Raw genomic sequence first — 25,734 nt, 5'->3', positions numbered from 1 at the left:
TTTATTTAATATTTATTTTAATTTATTTATTTATTTGTTGTTCAACTCTTTTTAATTTTTGATCCATAATACGTTGATGTACAAGTCTACGTCTACGATGTACTAGGAATAATGCAGATGCAAATGCAATGGCTGCACCGACAATACATCCAACAACAATACCAGCAATTTGACCCATTGTCAATCCATTGTCTTTGGCTTTGCAAATTGATTCCAAGGTTGATCCACCAGTTTTATCATTATCGACATCAATTAAATGAACAAAGTTTGGATCCAATTGTGCTGATACTGAATATTGTGGAAGATTTAATCCAATAAATGTTGTTGTAAATGATGAATTACTTTTTCTTGGGATATCGTCAACATAATCTGTGAGGATTTCATTTGTGATTGATGTGATTCTATCACTGTCGATAATTCCTCTTTTAATGAATTGACCCCAAAGTGTTTTGTCATCGATTCCCAATTTCATCCACTCCATGTCTTTTGTTGATCCACCACCATACTCTTTTCTTGAACATTCTGATTCGTATTCAGCTTCAATCGATGTCTTCATAACAACTTGTAATGTATTGGTTGATGAATAGAATGGGTAGGATGATAATCCAATCGATACCTTTGTACTTGTTGCTGGAATACTGATGGTTTGATTGGCAAATACAACTTGACTATCCTTTGAAAACCATTCAATTGTTACATTGACAATGGTTGAAATGTCTTGTAACTGTGTTTGATAATTCATGATAATACTATTATTATTATCGGTGGTTGGTGTTGTAATATTTAATGTCCAATTCTTTGGTCTGTACTCTATGAATACCGTTTCATCCATTGTCAACTCTCTGATTGCAACCACTGAAATAATTGATTTAATAATTGTATGACTTTTTGTATCATTTACAATAATGTCAACAATCGGTGAGGTTTGATTGAATGTTGGTTCATCGGTGTTGATGACTGTTGACTCGCAATAGAACCCTGACCACCCAGCGTTGCAGATACATCCATCAAATGTACACTGACCATTACCAGTGCAATTCACTGTCGATGACGATGATGGTGAACAAGGTGTTGGTTTGGGAATGAATGGTGGGGTTGTATTGGTTGGAAAGTAGACTTGTGGTGGCAAGGTAATAGGCATGACTGAGAGATCATGTGTGTTGGTGCCAAGGGTCAATGAAACGATTACTGGTACATTTGGAAGAGCTCTTCTTGGGTTGTAACGGACAAAGGCAACAATGTGGTATACAAATGTGACAGTATGTCTCATTACGCCGTCGGGATATTCAATAAATGCCATGAGTTGCTGTGAGTCTAGACCAAACCCTCTTCCACGAATCGTAATAATTTCATCGTCGCTTGCAACCGATACGTTGGATGGATAGCTGTACAAGTTGGACACACTGTAGATCGATGGAATGTCTGTCGAGTAGGTAGTGTTGATCATGTACGAGAATCCAGCATTCTGAAGCTCCAAATTAGAGTATCCACCAAGATTCTGAACATTGTCTTTTAACCCATACACTGAGAATATGATACCATTGACACCGAATCCATGTGGAACTGTAGCAGTATAGTTGAACATGGTTGGTGCTTTGATTGAAGGTTCTACAGCCAACCATTCACCTTGATTACCCACTAAATATACGGTTGGGTATCCATCGACACCAGAAACGTCACTGACAACCAAACCAAACGAAACATTTCTATCATTTGATCCAACATCCATCGTCGTTCTAGAAGAACTAAACTCTACAATTGTTGGGAAACTAGTGTCGATACTACCAGAGGTACAAACTACAGAGGTTGCAATAAATGCTTGGTCGGCAATATAAAAGAACGGGTTGAAATAGTGATCTGGATTATTGGAACCCATATCATAGTCTCCCAAATACACCTTGGAGCTTGACATCCATCCACCACGATCATACAACAAAACCTTTCCAACTGTAACTGTAAAGTCTTTGGTGCATTTACTTGGGTCTACGTTGATTGTAAATTCATGTGTTCCATTGTATATATCACCCGTTGTAATGGTCAAATTGTTCAAATAAATGGTTGTATAAACCAACGGGTTCATACTAGTCATCAACTCGATCGATCCATTATCAAAACCATGATAACCATCAATAATGGTAAACTTGTAAACAATCTGACCTGTTGTAGTTGTTGGAATCTCTACCTTTTCAAAATATGGTGGTAAATAATCCATTGCTAAATTAAAGTTAAAATTAAAATTAAATTAAATTAAATAAATAAAGATTTAACAAGTTTAATATTATTTGTTTAATACATACAATTATTTGAAGTAATTAAAAGATTTGCTTTTGAACCAAACTTTTCGACGATTGAAGGTTGGATGGTGGTAAAGGTGGTAGGATCGAATGAATAATAGACAGTCATATTGTTGGTGTATTGTGGGACTGTAAAATCACATCTAAACAATTGATCCAATGGATGATAGTATGATTTGACGGTAATGTTTAAAAACCTAAAGTTGAGTGGAAGGTTCGAAGTAAAGGTTGATAAAACAAAAGTACAATAGATATCCTTTTGTCTACTAAAAGATCCATCAATATTATGTGTAAGGTTGAATAAAAGAGATACCTCTTTTTCACCAACCGAAGTATCAACTTGATTTGGTATAAATTCAAAATGTGTAAAATTTTCAGCTGTTACATATGCTACAAAAAATAAATAAATAAAAATTAATTAATATTAATATTAATAATCAATCAATTTCTTTTTTTTTTTTGTTTTTTTTACAACACACATTCTAATAAAGGTGATGGTCTAATCAATGAAAGTGAATTATGAATATTAAATACACCATAGTTTGTTTCAAATTGATTCCATGCAGCATCTATAACTGTCAATGGATTTGAGTCTGTGTAGATGGCGACTGGCATAGTTTCTTGATATTCAAATACAAATACACCCTTTGTAAAGTTACCACTAACAAGTGTATTTCTACCGTGATACATTCCAAGATAGAGTAATCTATTGATTCCAGAACCATCATAACCATCATCCAAATATAAAATCAAAAGATAACTATATGTTGATATTTTCTTATATTCTAATCCATTTATAATTGGTATTTGTGTATCTAAATATAAAAATAAATAAATTAATAAATAATCAAATCATGTTTGTTTGTTAAATTATTATTATTATTATTATTATTATTTACCTTGCATTGCAAATGGATTTGTCATTGTTGTAGATTCTCTTTCATTGGTGTCTTGTTGAGAGACAAACCCTGTTACAAAAGGACTAGTCAAACCATTTGTTGAAAATGTAAACTCATTGACTGTTCCGGCAATGGTCAAACCAAATGGAGGTGGAATCACATAGTTTATCGAATCTCTTCGACTTGCTGAAACATCAAATCCAAAACGCATTGGATATGATAATTGATTAATTCGATATGATATAGTATTAATATTATCTGTCATTGAATTTCCAGATGATGATAAATTTGGTGGTGGAAATTCTAGAATGATATTAAAAAAATATATATATTAATATATTATAATTTATAATCTCTCTTTTGAAAGATATATACATACTAGTTGAGTTTAAAGTATAGGCAGTTTTAACCACACTGGTTGGAGATGGTTTGGATAACGAATCAATGGCAAAGAAATCAGATGGCAAAGTTCCAAAATTTGATGCTAAAAAGGTAGACATCATCTTTAGACCATCCTTTGGATTTCCTTGGACTGGAACCATCATATAAGATCCAAAGGTAGTATTGGATATGATTGGCACGAATTTATCTGTACTGTACTTTAAATCTACCGATGTACCAATTGAAGTGAAATAGGAAATAGTTGAATCAACGGGATAACCAACAGGTGGAGATTGCATTGGATTTGAAACCAACAAAAGTGGCGGAAGACTCGAATCAATAAATGATGGGATCGTAATATTAATATCCTTTGCACCACCAGACAATGTAATAACAAATGGTGCTGAATAATTGAGACCTACTCCAACTTTACCAACCATATTAACCGTTACAACATACCCTGTACTTGATGGGTTTGGAAATGCTAAATAAATAAAAAAAGAATTAATATTTAATATTTAATATTTACAATCTATTTAATATAGTATACTATACTATATATGTACTAGTAGTACATACCTCGACAACTAAACATTCCATCGTCAGGAGTTATACAATTCATATAATCATATCTAGTCTGTATAAAAGGTTGTTGAAATAGTTCAAATTTGAGACTGATACCATCACTTAGGTATTCAAATGGACCTATTGTATTTTGGATGGCACCAAGGTCACAAGAGATAGCTGGGAAATCTTGGTATACCCAAGCGGTGCCACTAGTGTCTTGAACATTGGTGGTAGAGGTCAGAGAGAATATTCTTTGTAGGGGACCAGCGATAGAGATGTTGACAGTGATGATGGGGAACTCTCCGATAGGATAGGAAATCGAAGCAATCCAAACACGACGATCATTTTGATAATCATAATTCTCAATGATACGATTCATCAATACCTCTTCCAACGTTGTATTGACAAATTCAAAGATTGGGTTGTCTGTTGAATTGGTGTTTGCGAGCATTATAAACTCTGATACACATGGATGTGTTTGTCCTCCATCATAATAAGTTCTATAATATCTTGTATCTAATAGATTTAAATAACTTGCTACAAAATATTTATATGTATAAGAAGTATCATAAAAAAGAATAAGAATGTGTGTTTTAGTAAAGAGAGAGATCACACTTGTATTCGTTTTTTCATTTTTTTTTGCCTTGGTTCATATCTTACCACTATTGACAGCAATGAATACAGTCAGTATCAACAATATAATGGAATTATTATTGACCATTACTGTGTATATATATATCTATGATATAACTGATCTGATAAAACTACAACAATTGTGAATAGAGTAAGCCAATAAACAATGATTCGAATGAAGATGTATTGTTTGGTTGGGTGTTGTTTGTTTGTGTCCTCTATACATCAACGCAACACGAACTATAGTTGGGTTTGGCTGTTGTCAAGTTAGTAGATGCTCACCCCAACGCAGAACACCGGAGGAGGGTATGAGTGCTGCCCATGCATGAATTCATACGATCGATCGGCGGTTGCATTGTAAAGATATTTTTATAAAAATCTTCCGTTTTTAGAGTCTCGAGACAATGGTTCTCGAGTGAAAAACAATGACAGCTATGGTCTATCCTCCTCATCCAACCCTCTCTAATAGTGACAACCCAACCACTTGAAGTGAGAGAAGACACGGGTATTATTGTCTGATCAAATATGGTCACCTATGTTGTTGTTTGTTGGGGTTGTTGTTGTTGTTGTTGAGGTGATCACTCAATCAGATCAGATCAGATCATCTGATGGTCATTCTAGTATTCTTGTCGAAATAAATAAATAAAATTAATATTATTGTTGAATTAGATAGTACATGATGATGTGATGATGTGGTGCTATTATCTCTGTTTGTATTGTATTGTATTGTATTGTTATCTGTTCAAAAAAAAAAGAAAACAAATGAAGTTTCTGTAGATAGAAGATGATGCAAAGATAAGATTAGAAGATATTCACACGACGGACGACAATTAATGATGATCATTACATCCACAATGATAATAATATCATGATCTTCTATGGTATTGGTAACCTTCCCATGGTGGTTCTCTAGGTTGCGGGTTCGGAGTGCGAGCTTGAAGCTTTGAAAGATATCTTCGTATCTTCCCCCTTTGGCCTATAGGGGCGTCTGTCGCATTCTACACTTTTCGTTTGTCGCGACCTTATTGTACGTCCTTATCGTTTGGAAGGGAAGGTTTCAAAAGCTCGACCATCCCTATCTTCTCTCAGAACGGGCTATGCTTTTTTTTTTTTTTTTTCGGCTTTTACCTCTTTGAAGTAGTTCAGCTGGTATTCAAAGTTCAGGTCACCAGAGCTGAGCTTTATCATCTTCACACACAAACAAATTACTTTTTACCTCTTCAACCAACCACCCATACATTGCATATATTATATATATATATATATTACTATTGTATTCCTACCTATATATATATATAATTTATAATCAAATCATTCATAATAATAATAATTTAGGAATAGCTGTACATTATCAAATCAGGAGATAGAAGATCTTGTTATATTATATAATTATACATCTTGAGATCAAATTAAAAAGTAGATAAGTAGAAGAAGAGCAAAAGACAGAGCAAGACAGAACAAAAATATGTTATTTTCAATCTTAACAACTGCTTATTGGTAAGTGTATACGCGTCACATAACATCACTATGACATCAACAATCAAAGACGATGATATATATATCATATGAAGAAATAAGAAGAAGAGTGAGAGAAGAGATAATCTAAACAAGATGAATGACATACTTTAGTACCTACTCTAATCATTGATTTCTTTCATTTATGTATAGGGTTGGAGTAGTAGCAATAGCAGGTGCAGTTGGTATACTATCACTTGTCTATGTAGCACAAGAAAAACTTATATATTTTCCAGACACTCAACACTTTTTGGCTCCATCTAGATATGGATTCGCTGATCAAGACTGGAAGGAAGTCATGTTGAGAGCAAGCGATGGAATAACAATACAAACATGGTTATTTAAACAAAAGAAACCAAAGGCTTGTCCAACTATTATATTTTGTCATTCAAATGCTGGTAGTATGTACATCAAATACAACAAATACAACCTTTTTGTTTATTACTTTAACCTAACATACGTACATTTCATTTAATTCTTTTTTTTTTGTAGATCTAAGTCATAGATTACCAAATATTAAACAACTTTTCGATGTAATTGGTGTCAATGTATTCATAATCAGTTATAGAGGTTATGGTAAAAGTGAAGGTGTACCAACTGAAAATGGTATTAAATTAGATCTTGATGTATGTAGAACAAATTATTATTATTATTATTATATTACTAGTATTAAACTTACCTTAAACGCTTTCTATATATATATTTTAGGTATCAATCGAATATTTATTATCAAGTGATGAAGTAGATAGTAATAGATTATGTATATTTGGTAGATCATTGGGAGGAGCAGTAGCAGTAGATGCATCCTATCGATATCCACAACACATCAAGGCCAATATTCTTGAAAACACCTTTTTATCGATCCCAGAGATGGTCGATGTTGTGCTGCCACAACTCAAATTCTTCAAACCACTCTGTCGCAACAAATGGAACAGTTATCTCACCATTCGTGAGATCCGTACTCCCATTCTCTTCCTCTCGGGACAAAACGATGAACTTGTCCCTTCAGCTCACATGAAGCGTCTCAAAGAGGAAGCTGTCAATTCTGTAAATACCAATATGATCATTTTCGACAAGGGAGGACATATGAATCTTATGCTCCAACCAAATTATTACGATCATATTAAAGAATTTCTTGAAAATGTTTTTGGTATTTGGAGATAACAATCTCAATCAATCAATCAATCAAAACAAACAAACAAATAATAATAATAATAATAGTTGTATGATAATAATAATAATAACAAAATAATGGGAAAAAAAAATAGACAAAGACAAAAGATATTGAGGACACATACATATACATATATATATATATAAATGTACAAAAAAAAACAAAAACAAATAATTATTATACAATTATATTGTTTTCATACTATATATTATTATATTATTATTATTATTATTATATTATTATTTACAATTAATTTTGGGGTGGTCTTTGTTGTTGTTGTTGTTGTTGTTGTTGTTGTGATGGATTATTACTATTATTAGTATTATTAATATTATTATTATTTGTATTTCTAGTTCCACTAGTAGTATAATAATTATTACTATTCTGATTATTAATTGATTCATTTCTATTTGAAGAGGAAAAAGTAAATGCCCATGCAACAGTAAATATAAACATGATGAATATGGTTAATGGTTTGAAATAGATTGGTCGGTAAAACCAAAGACACCAAAGAAATGCTAGAAATAATCCAGTGATTGTGAATAGACTCTTTGTCGAAGATAGTCGAGGTACAATATTGGTTTCAAATACTTGGTTGGTTACATTTCTTGCTGTTGTTGATGCCGATGATCGAGAGCTAGTACCAGTACCACCACCACCACTACGACCACTATTATTTGGATCATTTGATACTTGATCAGCAGTCAATTGATTCCTTACAATTGAATGAATCGATGGTATCACCTGACTGTCATCAACCAAGTTTGGATAGTTTGTTGATAACTCTAACGTATCAATAAGTGAACGTCCATTACAAATAAATAATACTCTTTTACCATCACTTATTTCTTGTGGATAATACTAGTAGAACAAATAAACAAATAAATCAAAGTGTTAACAAAAAGGAAGGAAGATTATCATTCAAGAGTACAGAGGTGAGTACTAATATAATATAATACATACATATTTCTTTAAATCTAAAACAGTTTTGATGGCAGGTTTCCTAAACCTTCTTGAAAAAGTTTGGTCGTTTTGAATGATATTGATCCTAGTCAATACAGTTGTATCAATGTCACTTGGGAATACTTCATCGTATGGTATACTAGGTTGATTAGAGTCTGTTGTAGTTGATGTATTTGTATTTGTAGTACTTGTCGTCGTCGTTGATGAAGATGATCTTTGTTGAGTAATATTATTATTATGATTGTTGTTGTTGGTAGTTGTAGTTGTAGTAGTAGGAGTCGGGGTAAAAGAGGATATGATATTTTGAACAAATCTAGGTAGGAATATAGAGTATCTCCAAAGACCAAACGAAATGATTGCTATCAACAATGAAACAACCACCGATATATTATAATGTCTGGTGAATTCACTGTATGATGTTGATGATTCACCTCCTCCTCCTCTTCCAACCGCATCATCATGTTGATGCTCACCTACTATGCTACTCATTTCTTCTATATCTCTATCTATCTATCTATCTATCTGTCCTATCTGCTTCACACAAGACTAATGTAGGTACCCCCCCATAAACTAAATTAAAAATTAAATTAATTTTTTTTTTTCTCTGGTAGAACTTCAAAAGTTGAAACTCAATAGGCGCATCAATATTAAACTCAAAGATATTAATAATATCCTCAAAAGTTGATGTTGCCCTTTCAACTCAACCAACCGACAGTGATTATTCATTCCATATGTACAACCATCAAATGAAGATTGTATCATCAATACTAATAATTGTAATGGTCATGGTAGTTGCGTCAATGGACAATGTCAATGTGACGATGGTTGGGTTGATGATTGTCGTTTGAAAAATGAAAAAGGTAATTTAATTAAAATATATTAAAATTATATAATCAAATAATTTATAAACCGATTCTAACAAATATCTTGAATTATTAATTTTAGATACAAATGTAATATTTAAACCAAACGTAACATCACCAACATCTTCATTCTCATTCAATAATTTTACATTTTCATTTAATTTGGTTGAAATTCAAGAGTTGGATATTGATGGAAATGTAGCCAAAAGATTAGAATCAAATAGTTGGTTGTTGAATGATAGATCAACAAATGATTTGGTATCACTTTCATATGATCTTGTCAGTCATCAGAATGACAGTGATTATTCACTGCTCAATGTGACATCGATCGTTGAATTCTCAAATTCATCGAGATCAATTCAATTTGGTGATGACATCATTCAATTGGGTGCTGGTTCAATCAAGGTATCTGTCAATATTACCAATTGGCCATTCACATCGGTACTATCCAACCTTAGAGTATTATCAACAACGAACAATCAATCATTGGATGTGATGACTCTATCAACACTATTGAATCATTCCAACAATCAAGCAACGACGACTCTATTCAATACCTTCGAGTAGTCAAAGACAATGTTCAATTCTTTGGTCGATTCATTGATTATTGTCTGTCAGATGGCAGAAAGACCTATTCAAAGACACAACTAATCAACACAACAGCTATCGATCAAGACAACTCTATTGCATTGATAGGTATCAGTCTACCACAATCACAATCATCGATACTCGATCCAGATTTCAGTGCATTGATTATCAATCCAGATAGTTATGGTAAATGTGACTCTAAATCAGACAATGACAGATGGAAGTTAATAGTTTGGAGTAGTTGTTGGAGTTGTTGGAGCTGTATGTCTATCTGTCATAATCTTTGTTGTTAAAAGAATCAGACGTTATATTATTCTAAATAGTAAATCAATCAAAATGGATACAATCAACGAAAGAAGATAAATCTCTTTAAACCAATAATAAATACCAGAGCAATTGTGCAATTTATTAACAAGGATCTAGGAGGGGTTGATTGGATAAACAAAAGATACAGGTTTAATATCATTCCATTGCAATGGTGAAGAGAATTTAATAAACTCTTTTCTTAATTTTGGATTCTCCAACATTGACCTTTTGTTTTCAATGTCACCAACCATCATCTTTATAAATCTACCAATGTTTTGGTCAAGTTGTTCAATTGTACTGATTGAATTTGATTTGAATAAAGTGGAAAAAGAAGATGAATCCTTTTTTCCAATTTCATCATTTTTTTCTTTTTGATTTAAAATATTTTTAATAAACTATAATAATAATAATAATAAAGTAAGTAAACAATCATTTGTAAAACGGTTAAAAACACTACTACTACTACGACTTACCATTTTATAAAAAGTTTTTAATTGATCAAGAGATCTTTGAATAGTCCAACTTGAATAATAATAGGGTTGGTCTTGATGATAATCACCATGAATAATAAATTCCAATTGAATGATTACCTTTTTTAACGATGATGAATGGTGATCTGAAATGATTTTATGGTTGCATACCCAATCCAAGAAAAGTAATTGATCATCTTGTAGTGGTTTACCAAGTTCCAAACTAGTTCTTTTTCCTTGTAATCTATTTAATCTTGATTGTTGAATGTATGTCTCTTCATCCTTTTGTTTCTTGATTTCTTTTATCTTTTTTTCATAGTCTAATAGTACTCCATAAGTAGCGCCATCACTTAATAATGCTTTACACCAATTCTTAATTTCAAATGGGCTAGTAGCAATCATATTCCAATTCTTTTGTCCAATTTGATTCATTGATATTTTACCAAGCAATGATGATGGATTATTATTATTATTCTGTTCTTGATTTAATAAAGTAATTTTTAATTCTAATCCATTATTCTCTGGATATACCATTACATCATAAATATTTACTAATAATTTAATTTTATCCATCTAAACAAAAAAAAAAAAAGAGGATTAATGATTAATTAATTATTATTTTGTTTTGTTTTGTTTGGTTTCAATCATATCATACATTATTATCTTTATAAATAGTTAATTTTGAATCTTGAATAACAAAATATCTTGATTTAACAGTTGATGAATTATTGTTGACTCTTAGACCCAACCACCCTTGTTTAAGGTTACCATGTTTCTCGATGATATAATCTTCCACATCTCTTTTGTTGGTTTTATCAACATGTTTAATATGTTGGAAATTGTATGGTAAACTAATATTTGATTCATCATTATCAACTATTAAATTTGGTCTTGAAAATTCCATTTCATATTCATTTCTAAAACAACAACAAAAAGAGTTAATAACAGTTATCTTTTTGTTTGTTCATTACTTTTACATACAATTGTTTATTTTCAACTCTCATTACTTGAGGTGAACCAATAGGAGAGTCGGGATAAAAAAACGATGGATGAATGGGATCAGTGTTTGAACGTTTGATGATATTTTGTATGTTTGGGATAGCAACCGAAGTAGAGGAAGACGATGGTGACAATGTAGGTGGAGATTTAGTAATCACCATTGAACTATTATAAGAGAGTGATGTATTTCTAGATCTTAATTTAACCGAACCAGTAGGTGATAATAATATTGGTGGTGAAGATGTGCCAGGTGTTGAAATGGGACTATTTGTAACACTTGAATAATTTTTTGGACTATTTAATTGTGGAGGTGTTATTGTAATCGTAGTAATCTCTTCTGAATCATCATTTAACTCTATTAAATTGTTGTTTTGTTGTTGCAATTTAAATGATTTGTTGTTATTGTATTGGTTATTGTTCACTTTTGAAGGAGATGAATGAGCTCTAATTCTTTGAGGTGATAATAGTACATTGACACATCGAGGGGTCTCTAATGTTGAATGACTAGGTTTACTAGGTTGATATCTTGGTGTAGATGGTGATAAAGCAAGACTAGTACCATTATCATCTTGTTCTTCTTCATCGCAGATACTATTTGTCAAGAATGAATCCAAGTCTAATGATCTTGATACCTTTAAAGGATTTCTTCCAACATGTCCTCTTTCTTGACCATCTTTATATAATTGATTAAATTCTTCATTAATCTGATCTATTTCTCTATCTATATCTCTATCTCTATCTTCTTTTTGAATAGGTATGTCGATGTTCAAAGTTGTAGAAGTGGTATGACTATGTTCTTGTTTTTTTGTGCTGTCTTTAAAATTCATTTTTTTGTAATTTTAATAATTCTTTGTTATAAAAAATGGAGATACAAATAGAATTGATTCAACCAATATCAACATCCCAATAATTCAAATTAATATTAAATATTACTATATTATTATATTATAAGAAATGTCAGTTATACCCTTTTAAAAAATTATAGTTTTCAGTTGAGGAAAGTCTCCTTTAAAAAAAAAAAAGAAAAGTTTTTAGTTTCTCGATTTGGAAAGTATTATATTATTATTTTTATTATTATTTTTAAAAGAATGGAATTATTTATATTTATTATTTATTTTTAACTAATAATATTGGTATAAACATTATTATTATTATTATTTGATTGAATTTAAATAGTATTTGAATAATCCAAGAATGAAGCACCTGGAGTAATTTGATTTTTAATTTTACTGTAATCTATTTCATTGTTGTTGAAGTCAATATCTTTGTTGTTGTTGATGTTGTTGTTTAATGGTTCATTTTTATATAATTGTTCATCGAAATGGTCATGATATAAATTATCGATTCTTCTATCTTTTTTGGGTGTTCTTTTTGAACTTTGATCCTTTCCGAAACGAGTATCTTGATTCTCTTTATCCCAATCTTTGTATATATCTTCCATTTTGTTTTTTAGTTATTATTATCTCTTTGTGAATTTTTGTAAATGAAACTTTAGATTTAGTTTTCTTTACCAAAGTGACCGAGTCAGAATCTACCAACAATATAGACTATAGTTTTGAAGTTCCAAAAAGTAAAAAAACAAAACAAAATTGTTTAATTTTGAAATACTACTCAAAATACTTTTGTTTTTTCCAAATCTAGTAAAATATTTCTTTTTTTTTTTTAAAATATTAATTATTTATTTTTAATTAATTGAATCCGTATTATTACTATTACTATTATTATTATTACTATATTTATATTTATATATATTTATATTTATATTATTTATATTATTGATTATTGATCCATCATAATCTTGTATTTTGGACTATCCATTTCAATTGGATGATGATAACGATCTTGTAACTTCTTTTTAATGAGTATATAGGCAGCGACACCAATTATGGCACAACCAATAGTAACACCAATGATAATTCCAACAAGTGCTCCAGTTCCTAATTTCCCATCATCGTCGTCGTCACTGTCTTCACTGTCTTCACTTTCACTTTCTTCACTTTCTTCACTTTTACTATTACTATTACTATTACTTGAACTATCAACGGGTGGGATAACACATTGATTAATACCGTTTACAAGTGGGAATTTGATTTGTCCACATGCTGATGATGTAATGGTGATAGTGTAATCGATACCTGGGTATGCTTGGAATGTGTAGTCTTTGACACCGGCACCTTGTTGTTCTTGGGTGGTATTACCAACAACTTTGATAGTGTAGGCAGTGTCTATGGCAGCAGTAGCTGTAACCTTGACAATAACCTTTTCACAAGTTGTATTGGTCGATGATGAAGAGTCGACTGAAGCAACGATAGCTTGGCTGTTTGTAATCTCAAATGGTTTGGTAATGGATCGACGACAAATTGGTTCAGAGATAAGTGCTGTGATGGTGTGTGTTCCAATTGCAACATCTTCAAAGGTACCACTTGGTTGGCTAGTAGTAGATGCATCGAGAGTATAGGTGAAGAGTGTCCAAGCTGGAGATACAGAGTCAGTGTCAAAGGTAGAGTGAACTGATCCAAATGAGTACTCGGCCATACACGAGTTGATGGGTGTGTCAACTTCAAATTCTGGTGTGTATAATGTACCGACTTCAAATGAAGAGGTAGTTGATACTGTAGATTGACAGAATGGGTTGTCAATATTATTGGCGGTTAATTGGTAAGTACCAGTTGCAAGGGCAGAGAATACACCGGTAGAGACAGAGCTTGATCCAGAGAAACTAGTCGAAGCAGTGAGGATATGTGTTGGGGTAGCTGGCACGACAAAAGTGGCAGTTGCATCAGTACTACCTAAACAAGTCTCCTTGACTATAGTTGGGGCTGTAATACTAACAGTCTCGGCAGTTGCAACTGGCACAACTACATCAACTGTGAATGGACAGGTAGACTGCATACCAGATAGTACGTAGGTTTGTCCACGACCAACCGGGTATACTGTGTCTGTCTGTGGTGCAGTTGGGACAAGTACAGACAATTGGTCATTTGTTAGGACAACATTGGTAAATCCAGTCAAGTCAGCTTGTGCAATTGTGACGGTTGTAGTTACAGAGCAAGCAGTACCAGCATCAATAGAGAATGTTGGTCCGGTTGAAACAAAGACGGGCATCTCAACAACTTGTGTGATGGGGTCACCAGTAACTCCGGCGACAGTGATTGTAATGGTCAAAGTGACAGTAGTTGTTCCATCGGGAATACCAGTCACAGAAGTCTTTAGTTCATCAATAGTGAGTGTACCTGGGACGACAGCAGTGATGGTGAGGACGTCGGTAGACTTTGGATTAGTATTAGCAATACTAATCTTTCCATCGGTACCTTGACATGTTGTAGCGGCAGTTGGAGTGACGGTAAAGGTAAGTGGAGTAGCTGGGGCATCGGGCAACACAATAGACTCGTCAACGGGAGCTGGAGCATCTGGACCAGTACACTGGAACACAAGGTCATGTTCACCAGCTGCAAGACCAGTCCAACCTTTATTGTCGTCGGGATAGGCAATAGTGTCAAGTTTCAAAGACACATATGTGTCGACCGAGTAACCGTCGACGGTGATAGTTGAAGTCAATCCATCAGCAGATGCAACGACAGTGTATCCTGGAGCATCTGGTGATGTCCAATTGAAAGTAAATGTGGCACAGTCTTGGGTAATGTCTGCGCCAGCTGGAACGGTTGCTTTGGCGGTAAACGTAACTGAATGGTTTGTCGATGGTTCGAATGGGACGGTTGCAGGGGTTGGAGCGTCGAGTCCGTCAACTGCAAACGATGCAATACCACGTTGACAGAGAGTGTGTGGGTTGGTGATAGTTGGCACGACAGTGTATGCGATTTGGGTAGCAGTCAATCCGAGTGGGAGAATGGTAGCAGCTAGACAGGCAGCAGAGGTCTTGTAGACAACCGAAGTAGTCGAGCTGATTGGAGCTGTAGCCTGTCCATTTATAAAGTCAACAGTCTTGATAGTTGTACCATCGGCCAAAGTATACTGTAATTGGAGTGTAACAAAGTCAAGGTAGTTGGCAACTTGAACATTGACATTAGTTTGACATGTACCAGTAACCTTGTCAACTGTAATACTTGGTACGGTGTCTTGGACGGTGATAGTATGTATGATATTTTTGGTACTGTCCAAACTACATAATTTGGATGTGACAGTATACGTCATACCATACACTGCAGTAAACACCGTGTTGGTGTCTGTAAGTGTCACCTTGACACCATCCTTATCGTATACTTCAACATCTGTATAAGTAGTGGTTGGATAGGATAGAGTGACAGTTGCACCCTTTGAACAATCCGTTGAACGTACAATACTGTGTGTTACGGGGTATACCAAGGAACTACTAGCAAAATTAGGTACATCCAATCTTGCCTTTGCCTTGCATCCTGATACTGCAGTATCATCATACTCGACAACATTATTAGAAGATGCAGTAGAGATGGTGAATGGAGAGGTGACAGGTACAGCTGTTTGTCCGTTGACAATAAACTCTGGGGTTGGGTCAAAACTTGGTTCAGAGAGAGCCACTGTGATGGTGGATTGAGCGGGGCATGAAGATGGCACAAATTGCAAGTTCAAAGATTGAATCTTTTGATTGTTGACATTCAAAGCATTGGCAACTACTTGTACTCCACATACCTCACTTTCAACGGTCAATTGGTACGAATCTTTGTTTGGTACATTCAAGAATGTGTAGCCTGACCCATCCTCGTTCTTGGTTCCCTCCAATTCATCCAACATTGCATCAATGTACACTACAGTTACATCAGCCGATGGATTGACCAATGTTACAGTCGATCCCAAACATGATGTTGGTTGATAAGTTGGTGTACTTGGTAATGTACCTACAAAATTAAATAATAATATATAAATACATTAACATCATCATTTTAGATAGATATATATATTTAAAGAGACTTACCTGTTGTTGGGGTAGCGGGAATAACGACAGTACATGAAACATCACCACCTGGTGCGTCAGGAGTACTACTTTGTAAAGTAATAATATAAGTAGTATCAGGTGCAACTAAAAAGGAGGTACCTAGAGCTGATGGTGTTGGTTGAGCCTCTGTGTGATATGTGAAACTTTGTTGTTTATTGTCGGCATCTGGGATAGTTGATATTCTACCAACACCCATTACGCAAAGGGGATTGTCTACTTTAACATTGAGTGCTTCAGTTGAACAAAGTGGTGGTAATTCTTCTGCAAAGCTGTTGCTGCTGCAAAACAACACCACCAATAATAAAGTTGTAAAAAATAATATTATTGTGTGAAATTTCATATTTATAATGTGGTGTTATATTATGTATTAGTACATATATAAATATAGATATAAATAATATAAAGAAAAAGATATATAAAGATAAAACGATAACTAAACTTAAGAAAGTTAAATGAATGAAAAACGATGTTTGTGTTGGCGAGCTGTGTGCCTTGTTTCTGAAAAAGGACAAAAAAAAAAAAAAAACCAAAAGGACTACGTCGAGCATTTAGACGAAGGGGCCAGGCGGAGAACCATCCAACCGAATCGAAAACTCTACAATGCAAATAGGAAGTTCATTTTTTTTAATAAAAACTATTGATCAATCGTTATCAAGTAAATAGTTGAGTTGGGATATATATAATTGAATATTTGTTTATAGTAATAATGGTGGTTTGTTTAAAAATAATAATGATTTGTGGTGGTACGACCAGATTAGATAATCATCAAGTTTGTACAAACTACAAGAAAACAACTTCAGTCTGTCTGTGGTGGGGGAAATGGTAATCCCAAAAATCAAAACACATGGTCAATCAATCTTGTTTCAACCATGGGTGGGTTAACCATTCATCACCATCTAGAATAATCGAATATTATAATATTTTAATATTTTGTATTTTGGCTATGAATAAAAGGAGAGGAGAAATCTTAAACACACAAAATATTTAACTTCCAATCGGTAACAATGGTTTCTTTAAACATGTGATGTTCATGTCGAATCAATCAGTTTGTAAAAGGGTTTTTTTTAGCATTAGTGGGGGGGTTTTTTTCTTAATGTCCAAACTACAATTTCATTGCCCAAATTAAATTAATTAAATTTCATTGTTAAATTGATTTATTTTTTTTAAAAAAGGAAACATATAAAATTGAGTCTTGCAAGACCAAGTTTATTATCATTTCAATTCATTCCATTCATTCTTTCTTTCTTTAGAATAAATACAAATAAATTAAAATACAATGGCAACTCCAAAAGGATCAGTTTTTATCTACCTCAGTATGTTTACAGGATATTAACACTTTAAATATATCATATAAATTTATGATTATTGAATCAATCAAGATTTACTAACTCATAAATATTTTTCTTTTCTTTTTTTATCTTTTTTCTTTTTCTTTTTTATTTAAATATATTTTTAGACCCAAACTTTGAAGGGTACTATGAATATGAAATGAAAGTACCTGGAAGATACAGAAATACTGCCGCTACCATCAAGTCTTTAAAGATAGGACCTCAAACTACCCTAAGAGTATCTGAGCCATCTGGAAACAAGGTGTACCAAGTCATGAGTGGTGACCATCCAAATGTAAACGTTCCATACAACTCGATCATGCAATGTATCGACTCGAGCTTCAAGTTTTCAATTGACATCAAGTTCAAGCACACAGTCTCGGGCAAACCAGAAGACAATTATGACTTGACCATCAAACCATTGCAGTTTGAAAACACTGTCATCCATTCTGGTGGTGAATACGTTGGTGTCCAAATCCCACAACTCAACCCACCTGATTCGTTGATCGTCTCTCAAATCTCTGTTCGTGAAAAACCATGGCCACACCAAATCGTTGCCAACGGTTCGGTCTATTTCAAGTACAACCCATCCAATGAAGACATTACCTTTGAAAAGACTGAAGGGTTTCCAACTAACATGGATATTGTAAAAGATGATATTTGGGGTTTCACAATCTCCCTCAAATCAGTTGCTAACTAACCAACCAATAAATAAATAAATAAATAATTATTTATTTATCCAGTTTAACTCTGAAATTATACTATTATTATTTTATTTTCTTTTCAACAAACATACATTATATTATAATTAGTTAAAAATAATAGAAAAAGAAGATACTATATACATACTTTGAATTTAATCTTATAACTTTTCTATTCTCTAATATTTTAGCTTTCTGGCATCCAATACATTTTATGTCTTCATATCTCTTGACAATATTAGATTTGAGACAAGAATGTACATTTTGGTTCCTCAAATGCTTTGTAAAGCCTTTGATTGATACTTTGTTACTGCATCCATTGTGCAAACATTGTCTTTGTTTGGATGGGTCTATTAATATTGGAGTCTTTGGTTCCAAGAGACGACGACGACGGTTGGCTCTTATCCGACGCGCCTTCCAACTATCGGATGGAAACATTTTTAATATTCTTGTTTCCTCTGCATACTTGTCTACAATCTCTGGTACTGGTATATTTGTAGGGATTGTAGGGTTTGTGTTATGTTGTCATGATGTTGTTGTTGTGGTTGTTGTTGTTGACAATCCAATAATTTGAACAGGTGATAAAAGATTGACAACATTTCCTTCATCCTCTAGAGGTGGATCTGTATCACTTATTTGGTGTTGAACAATAACAGGAAGAGTTGTCTCTAATCTCCCATTGTTGTTTGTTGTTAGGTCTACTGTTGTTTTTGTTGTTGGTGTTGACTGAACTTTATTGTTATTATTATTATTGTGGTTTGCAACTCTCTTCAAAGCACCTATCTTTCGACCCTTCAAGTCAAACTGAAAACATAAATATTTAAACTCTGACATGTCTTCTATCTACCTATGTTGTAAGCATATCTTCTTATTATATCATCCATTGTTTCAATAAAGATATCCCTTTCTAAAAGGTACCACATGTAAGCCTCGTCAATAAGTACTTTGTTAAAGATCAAAAAAGAAAAACAAATTAAATTAAAAAAAAATTATTTCCAAAAACAGGTCAATTTTTTTTGAAATATTTTTGTTGTCAGTCAAATCCGGAAAATTATTATTATATATATATATATATTTTACAATTTATTATTATTATTATATTATTATGTATTTTCTTTTCTTTTTTTTTTTTTCTTTTTTTAGAGTTTTAAATTTGATAATTTTGTTTGAGTTTTTGAAGTACTCATTTCTTTTTAGCAAGGTATCCGCCTAGACCAAGGAAGGCGGCACCAATGATTGAACCCAATGTGGCACCTGTAATCATACCAACTTTACTACGACTTGATTCATCGGATGGACATGATTCGACTGATACTTGTTGGGAGACTGAACACCCAGATTCAAAGTGTTCTACAACCACTGTAAACTCACCACTGTCCAAATTGAAAAAGGTGACAGTTGGTAACTTGGAAATGACAGACAACTCTTGTCCATCCTTGTACAACTTGAAATTGTATTTGTCTTGTTGTTGGACATTGAGTGCATTGGCAATCGATGGTGTTACTTGAATGGTTGAACAAGTTGTTGAATTGGCACCTGCTACCACCTCGACTTGACCTACACTCACAGTCGACACTAAATGACGTGGACATATAGGATCGGCAATATCAGCCGTCACAATATGAATACCACCTTGAATATTTGAAAAGATGGCAGAGTTGGCAGATGATCCAGTCAGAGACGACGTATTGGTGATTGGGTCAAGTTGAAAAGCGACATTGTTAAAATTGGCCAATTCACCAGTCACATTGAGAATTAAAAGTTGAGAGTTGATTGTTCCATTTGATAATCCACATGATATGGTTGATGCTACGTTTAGGGTTGGTTCAGTACTGGTCATATCAACTCTGAGTTCGGATGCACAAAATGGATGTGAAGCATCTCCACGAACAAGGCGGTATGTTTGGCTGGTCAATTGACTAAATGTAATGGCGCTACCCACCACACTTGATGGAGAGACTGGATTGCGTTGTTGATCATACAATAGGTAAAAGTTGGAAGACGAGTCGTTGAATGGAGTGACCGTGAGTGATCCGTCCAAACTTCCAAAACAAGTTTCGCGTACCACTTTGCTGACGAGTGGATTGCCGTCGGTATTGATCGCAGGCATGGGATAATAACTTGTGACGGGTGCATCGATGACAAGCACACCCGAGCAACGTGTTGATTTCATCGAATACTGGATAGTGAGTGCTGTGCCGGGTACGATACCGTCAATGACACCTGTGGTCGTGTTGATCTGCACGGGGACGTTGGTGGCAGTCGTCGCGATCATATCGTAAAGTGTATGGTTGGAGAATTTAATCGTGACGTTGTACTCGGTGCTGCAAGGGGACAATGAAACGTTGTATGCTGGTTCGGGAGGTTGAACAGCGCCAAGTGGCTGGAACACGATGGTTTCAGTACACCCACTATACTTGACCGTGATAGCAACCGGTGCAGCATTACTGTAGAGCAGTGTATTCCCCACTCTACTAAACAGAGTCGATGAATTGGTTTGGATGTCTGTAATAACCACATCACTGTACAACGGCTCGATAGTAATCTTGCCAGGTGAGAATGAACACATTGGAGGCTCATTGGTAACAGTAAACAATTTACCAGACCCAGTTGTAATACGTGGGTCTGAAGGTGAGTCTATAGTCAATGGCCAATTACAATTACCAGCACTAATCTCTAGATTATTCAATCCAGGTTGAAGATAGTTGAAATAAACTGCACCCGTCGTACTATTAATCGTACCACTGCCATACTGACCTTCCAATGCACTCAATGTATATTGAACAGCACTAGTATTGAATAATACGTATGCACCACCATTGCCATAGCACATTGGTGGTCTATAAATAGAGATGGATTGTATTGGTGGTGTTAAAGGTCCTCCAACCGACACTATCTTTGTTCCAGAACAACCACTCGATGTAAATGTTAATATATAATCACCAGATGACAACCCTAAAAACTCTCCATTTGCATTGGGTGTCTGTCCATTTAAATTTAATTGACTATAAGATGCTGCATTTAAAACTTTAACAATTCCACCTCCCGAATTACAATTTGTTACATTTGTAATACTAATATTAATTTCAAATGAATCTAGAAAAAGAAAAAGGAAAATTAATAATTAATTTAAATTCTAATTATTATTATTATTTTTTGTTTTAACATACTTGAAGGATTAAAAGTAATATTTAAAATGGTTGAGAATGCAACTGGACAATACTTGTAGAATATTGAGATGGGAGTTGGACCAGATTGAATTTGGGAGTAGGTTTGGCCACCTAGATCAGGGGATTGACCGGCGGTAAACTCGGTACTGCCAACTTGAACTTTGGAGATGGTTTCCTTTGCTTCAATGTAGAGTTGTCCGTCTTTGGAGTATTTGCAAGTTGGTTGTGACTCTACTACGAGGAGATAGGGGGCACGTAGTTTATAGTCGGTGGGTGCGATAAAGTTGACGGGGACGGTGCAGTTGGGAAGGCCGTTTGGTGGGACAAACAGGCTGATTTGCTGACCGCCAAGATAGTCGAGTGAGAGCGAGTAGGTGATGTTGGATTGGGGCACGTTGAGGAAGAGTGTCATCTCACCCTCGCCGGTGGAGCATTGCGGCATACGACTAATCGAGTGCGTGAGGGTGTAGTCGGTGATGCTTGCTTTGTTGTACTCGGCATTGTCAAACTCGAGTGTTTGGAGGGGACAGTTGTCGATCGAGTAGTAGAGTGTGTAAGAGACGAGTGGAACGTCGCGGAATACTCCGTTGACCGCTGTAAACACGGTGTTTGGAACGGCGTTGGTACGCAGCTTGAGTGTTGAGAAGAGCAGGTGGTTGCGCACGTTGACCGACGCAGTGTACAGACACGACGGCTTGACAATATCGTCGATTGTGATGGACGGATGCTCGAGCTCCAGATGCACGATAAAGGGTGGTAGGTTGCAGTCGACCTTGGACAGCACATAGTAGGTCGTGCCATACACCGCCATAAACGTCGTGTTGGTCGAATCGCCAAACGACACCAATTGTCCCGTCTCGGGATCACCCATCCTCACAGACAACGGTCCATATGTCGCCAACACATACGTCAACGTCACCTCTGCCATTGCCACAGGACACGCTTGCACATGTCTGTACTCGTAAGAAATACCCCACTCTAACGCACCTGGGAATGAAAAGTCAATCGATGTTTGACACTTGGTGTTGGTGTTGTGATACTCGATCGTGTTGGGACGTGTCAGCGACACCATGTACTCTTCACCTGGAACATAGTTCAAACCAATCGTGTTGATCTCGATCCACATGTTATTGTCGTTTAAAGGGAACCCCTCCTCAAATGCAACAACCACATATGCATAGAATCCCGGACACGCCGCCTCATACTTGAACCGTGTCGTCAAATGTGGCATCACACGTGGCAGCGCAACCGGCAAATACTGCACACCACACTGACTAGACGTCAAAGCCAACAAATAATTGTAAGATGTTGGTGTCAGCGTCCCATTCAACGTAGTAAACGTCGACTGGTTATTTGATACCACCTGGTACTGTGTATTCAACAATCCAACATTACTATAATCCTGTGAATTAATCACAATAATCTCTCCATCCCTCTGACCACAATGTTCAGGATTTACTTTAATATTATATGGTAATCCAATCACTAAACATATAAACAAACAAACAAACATATTAGTATATACATACATACATATATATATCTTTTATATTCTTTCTAATATATTCTATCTACATACCAGTTGATTCTTCAATTAAAAATTCCATTGTACAACTTGATGAAGTAGCAGGATTGACAGCATAGAAGGTATGTAGACCTGGTAAAGCACGGAATGGTCGTTGATTGGGTTGTTGGAGTATAGAGTCAATGTAGAATGCAGTAGCATTTGAATTGATGATATCAACGTAGCCAAAGGAATGGATGCAATTGGGTTGTGTCACTTGAAGCGATATAGAGTCGACACGTAACCACAGAGTTTGATTGACTTGATCATCACATCCCTTTATTCTATACTTGAACATATAATTAACTCCACTATCAATATTTGCTATTAATTGATTATTAACATATCTATAATGTACATTATTATTATTACTATTAGGTGACTCGAAATAGAATACAGATAAATCAAAGAAATTGTTGATTGTTAAAGTTGGTGTTATTGTACAAGTATTATTTTGGGTAATACTATATGATAATGTTTTATCACATAGAGTTATATCTGCTGCTACATAATGATGAACATCACTACCACTAAAAATAAAGATAGTGAAAATGAAGAGGAGGATGAGAAGTTTGAAAAATTGTATTATTTTTACTATCATCTTTTTTCAAAAGAGAGAGATAAATAATCTTCTATTATTATTATTATTATTGTTATTCTATTATTCTATTAATAGAATATATGTATATGTATATCTATATATATTTATATAAAGTTGTATCTATATCTTAAAAATACATAATACTACTTTATTATATGAATGGATGTGTTGTAATTATTTGTTCTATTTTAAATCAATCAATGATAGTAGACAACACACAATCAAAAAGGAGGTTTGGATTGAGTGAAGAGGCAGGGAGAGAGGGTTGGTTCAGTTCAGGGAGATAAACATTTGTGGAAATATCTGGATGTTGTTGGGCAACTCTTCATCAAAAACAAAAACTTGATTGGTTCACTCAAATCACTTTGATCAAACGATAATTATTTGTTATTTATTTATATAATAATAACTATCCTTACCTCAATTGATTTGTGTTAGTCATCTAATTAGAAAATAATGCTCTTTGTCCTTCTTCTTTATCTCACTTGTACTTCTTCTGTCTGAAGATCAAAAAATTTCATTTGATGCATCCAACAAATAATAGTGTATTTATCTACAAATAACAAATGACAGCAAAATAGAAACATCTAGCGGTAGTCATTGTCGGCAGTTGTTCATTAACAACAAGAAGAAGAATAATGATAATAATAATCACTTGTATACAGCATCATTTGCAACGAGCAACAAACACCAATCAACCAGAAGCAAAGCTGCAAGCTACAAGACACAAAAGAAGAATGATAGCAGAGAAGGAAGATAGATAACTAATAGCTAGCTGATAGCAATCTATAACAGACAAGTAAAGTTAAGGTAATGTTTCAAGATTGCTCACCCAACCAACAAACAAAAAGAACAAGAGAGAGAGAGATGACAGATCATGAAAGTATTTTTCGCATTTTACACGTTTTGGTGTAGGGATGGAGGTTTCCTCTTTCGGAGCAGGGGTCAGGTTTTGTTGTAACCATTCTTTTTTTCTGTCGGGACACTAACCCTGCAAATTTCGTTGTCGTGTCCCTCTTGCACTCTCTCATCCCCCCTCTTACACACCCACTCACGATAGTGATATTTATGATCAGTGTCATCACAAAACACAAAAGTGCACACAACTCTCGTTTAGGAGGTGATTTTAAGAACCCTTACCCAAGCCCAGTTAAAAATAACTTGAGTCCGAAAATCATCATCTCTTTGGAAACAAGGGATCACCACATAAGACGGGCTAGCTAGGAGGGAGATATCAGTCACTGTCTCCCGAGAATCCAACAAAAAAGAGTAGTGCAAAGCAAAGGAAAGTAAGGAAACATGGAAGAAAATAACGATCGTTCCAAAAAAAAATAATAATAATATCACCTGCCAGCTTCAGCAGGAAGCAAGCCAGGAATTCAATCAACCAACCAACCAACCAACCCATTCATTTTGGTGTATTTTCATTTCGTTCTCTCCTCTCGGTCGGGAATAGTTGATCAATTTTTAATTAATTTAAATTAAATAATAATAACAAAAACACAAAACTTAAAAGAACAACAAACAACAATAGAATATTCATCCGCATTTATATCTATATATATATCTCTATATAACTTTGTTGTTGTATTCTTTCAAATTCACAATCGGTTCATAGAAATAATAATTATAACGTTTTCCATTCATACACACAAAACAAGGAACCACCACCAACACGGTTACACCAAGTTTCACCAATCTTTTTCATACTTTCTCATTTTCATTGACCTTATCACTACCAACCACCCACCACCACCTATTCATTCATTCTTTCAATCATTCAATTTT

At 34.3% G+C, this 25,734-nt stretch overlaps 10 protein-coding genes across 10 annotated transcripts; 3 read left to right on the top strand and 7 right to left on the bottom strand.

The window, feature by feature from the left end:
* Window positions 1–22: 22 nt before the first annotated feature.
* Window positions 23–5,130, bottom strand: DFA_09543 (uncharacterized protein; the record flags this gene model as incomplete). The annotated part of the gene is made up of 7 exons (XM_004352147.1): window positions 23–2,214; window positions 2,298–2,684; window positions 2,774–3,109; window positions 3,194–3,496; window positions 3,573–4,058; window positions 4,154–4,678; window positions 5,112–5,130. The coding sequence occupies 7 exons, from the start codon at window positions 5,128–5,130 to the stop codon at window positions 23–25; spliced, it is 4,248 nt and encodes a 1,415-aa protein (XP_004352199.1).
* Window positions 5,131–6,239: 1,109 nt separating this feature from the next.
* On the top strand, window positions 6,240–7,453 carry DFA_09542 (uncharacterized protein; the record flags this gene model as incomplete). Its single annotated transcript, XM_004352146.1, has 4 exons — window positions 6,240–6,271; window positions 6,443–6,690; window positions 6,782–6,915; window positions 6,998–7,453. The coding sequence occupies 4 exons, from the start codon at window positions 6,240–6,242 to the stop codon at window positions 7,451–7,453; spliced, it is 870 nt and encodes a 289-aa protein (XP_004352198.1).
* A 259-nt stretch (window positions 7,454–7,712) lies between these two features.
* On the bottom strand, window positions 7,713–8,915 carry DFA_09541 (uncharacterized protein; the record flags this gene model as incomplete). Its single annotated transcript, XM_004352145.1, has 2 exons — window positions 7,713–8,324; window positions 8,427–8,915. 2 exons carry the CDS (start codon window positions 8,913–8,915, stop codon window positions 7,713–7,715), a joined length of 1,101 nt encoding a protein of 366 aa, XP_004352197.1.
* A 195-nt stretch (window positions 8,916–9,110) lies between these two features.
* DFA_09540 (uncharacterized protein) lies at window positions 9,111–10,240 on the top strand (the record flags this gene model as incomplete). Its single annotated transcript, XM_004352144.1, is given in 5 exon segments — window positions 9,111–9,159; window positions 9,179–9,286; window positions 9,372–9,694; window positions 9,748–10,100; window positions 10,201–10,240. 5 exon segments carry the CDS (start codon window positions 9,111–9,113, stop codon window positions 10,238–10,240), a joined length of 873 nt encoding a protein of 290 aa, XP_004352196.1.
* Window positions 10,241–10,296: 56 nt separating this feature from the next.
* Window positions 10,297–12,479, bottom strand: DFA_09539 (uncharacterized protein; the record flags this gene model as incomplete). The annotated part of the gene is made up of 4 exons (XM_004352143.1): window positions 10,297–10,578; window positions 10,636–11,226; window positions 11,309–11,570; window positions 11,635–12,479. The coding sequence occupies 4 exons, from the start codon at window positions 12,477–12,479 to the stop codon at window positions 10,297–10,299; spliced, it is 1,980 nt and encodes a 659-aa protein (XP_004352195.1).
* A 341-nt stretch (window positions 12,480–12,820) lies between these two features.
* DFA_09538 (uncharacterized protein) lies at window positions 12,821–13,093 on the bottom strand (the record flags this gene model as incomplete). Its single annotated transcript, XM_004352142.1, has 1 exon — window positions 12,821–13,093. The coding sequence occupies one exon, from the start codon at window positions 13,091–13,093 to the stop codon at window positions 12,821–12,823; it is 273 nt and encodes a 90-aa protein (XP_004352194.1).
* A 338-nt stretch (window positions 13,094–13,431) lies between these two features.
* DFA_09537 (uncharacterized protein) lies at window positions 13,432–16,778 on the bottom strand (the record flags this gene model as incomplete). The annotated part of the gene is made up of 2 exons (XM_004352141.1): window positions 13,432–16,484; window positions 16,562–16,778. The coding sequence occupies 2 exons, from the start codon at window positions 16,776–16,778 to the stop codon at window positions 13,432–13,434; spliced, it is 3,270 nt and encodes a 1,089-aa protein (XP_004352193.1).
* A 1,080-nt stretch (window positions 16,779–17,858) lies between these two features.
* On the top strand, window positions 17,859–18,610 carry DFA_09536 (adhesion molecule; the record flags this gene model as incomplete). The annotated part of the gene is made up of 2 exons (XM_004352140.1): window positions 17,859–17,895; window positions 18,039–18,610. 2 exons carry the CDS (start codon window positions 17,859–17,861, stop codon window positions 18,608–18,610), a joined length of 609 nt encoding a protein of 202 aa, XP_004352192.1.
* Window positions 18,611–19,136: 526 nt separating this feature from the next.
* On the bottom strand, window positions 19,137–19,445 carry DFA_09535 (uncharacterized protein; the record flags this gene model as incomplete). The annotated part of the gene is made up of 1 exon (XM_004352139.1): window positions 19,137–19,445. One exon carries the CDS (start codon window positions 19,443–19,445, stop codon window positions 19,137–19,139), a length of 309 nt encoding a protein of 102 aa, XP_004352191.1.
* A 349-nt stretch (window positions 19,446–19,794) lies between these two features.
* On the bottom strand, window positions 19,795–25,654 carry DFA_09534 (uncharacterized protein; the record flags this gene model as incomplete). Its single annotated transcript, XM_004352138.1, has 6 exons — window positions 19,795–21,707; window positions 21,782–22,412; window positions 22,690–22,734; window positions 23,199–23,266; window positions 23,361–23,875; window positions 25,596–25,654. 6 exons carry the CDS (start codon window positions 25,652–25,654, stop codon window positions 19,795–19,797), a joined length of 3,231 nt encoding a protein of 1,076 aa, XP_004352190.1.
* Between the last annotated feature and the right edge of the window lie 80 nt (window positions 25,655–25,734).

This window comes from Cavenderia fasciculata, assembly GCF_000203815.1.
Source record: "Cavenderia fasciculata unplaced genomic scaffold Scf_EU5ZYIE01EUG8B-5, whole genome shotgun sequence".
Taxonomy (NCBI): Eukaryota; Evosea; class Eumycetozoa; order Acytosteliales; family Cavenderiaceae; genus Cavenderia; species Cavenderia fasciculata.
Note: the sequence above shows the minus strand (reverse complement) of the source record. Positions and strands in the feature narration are given on the sequence as shown.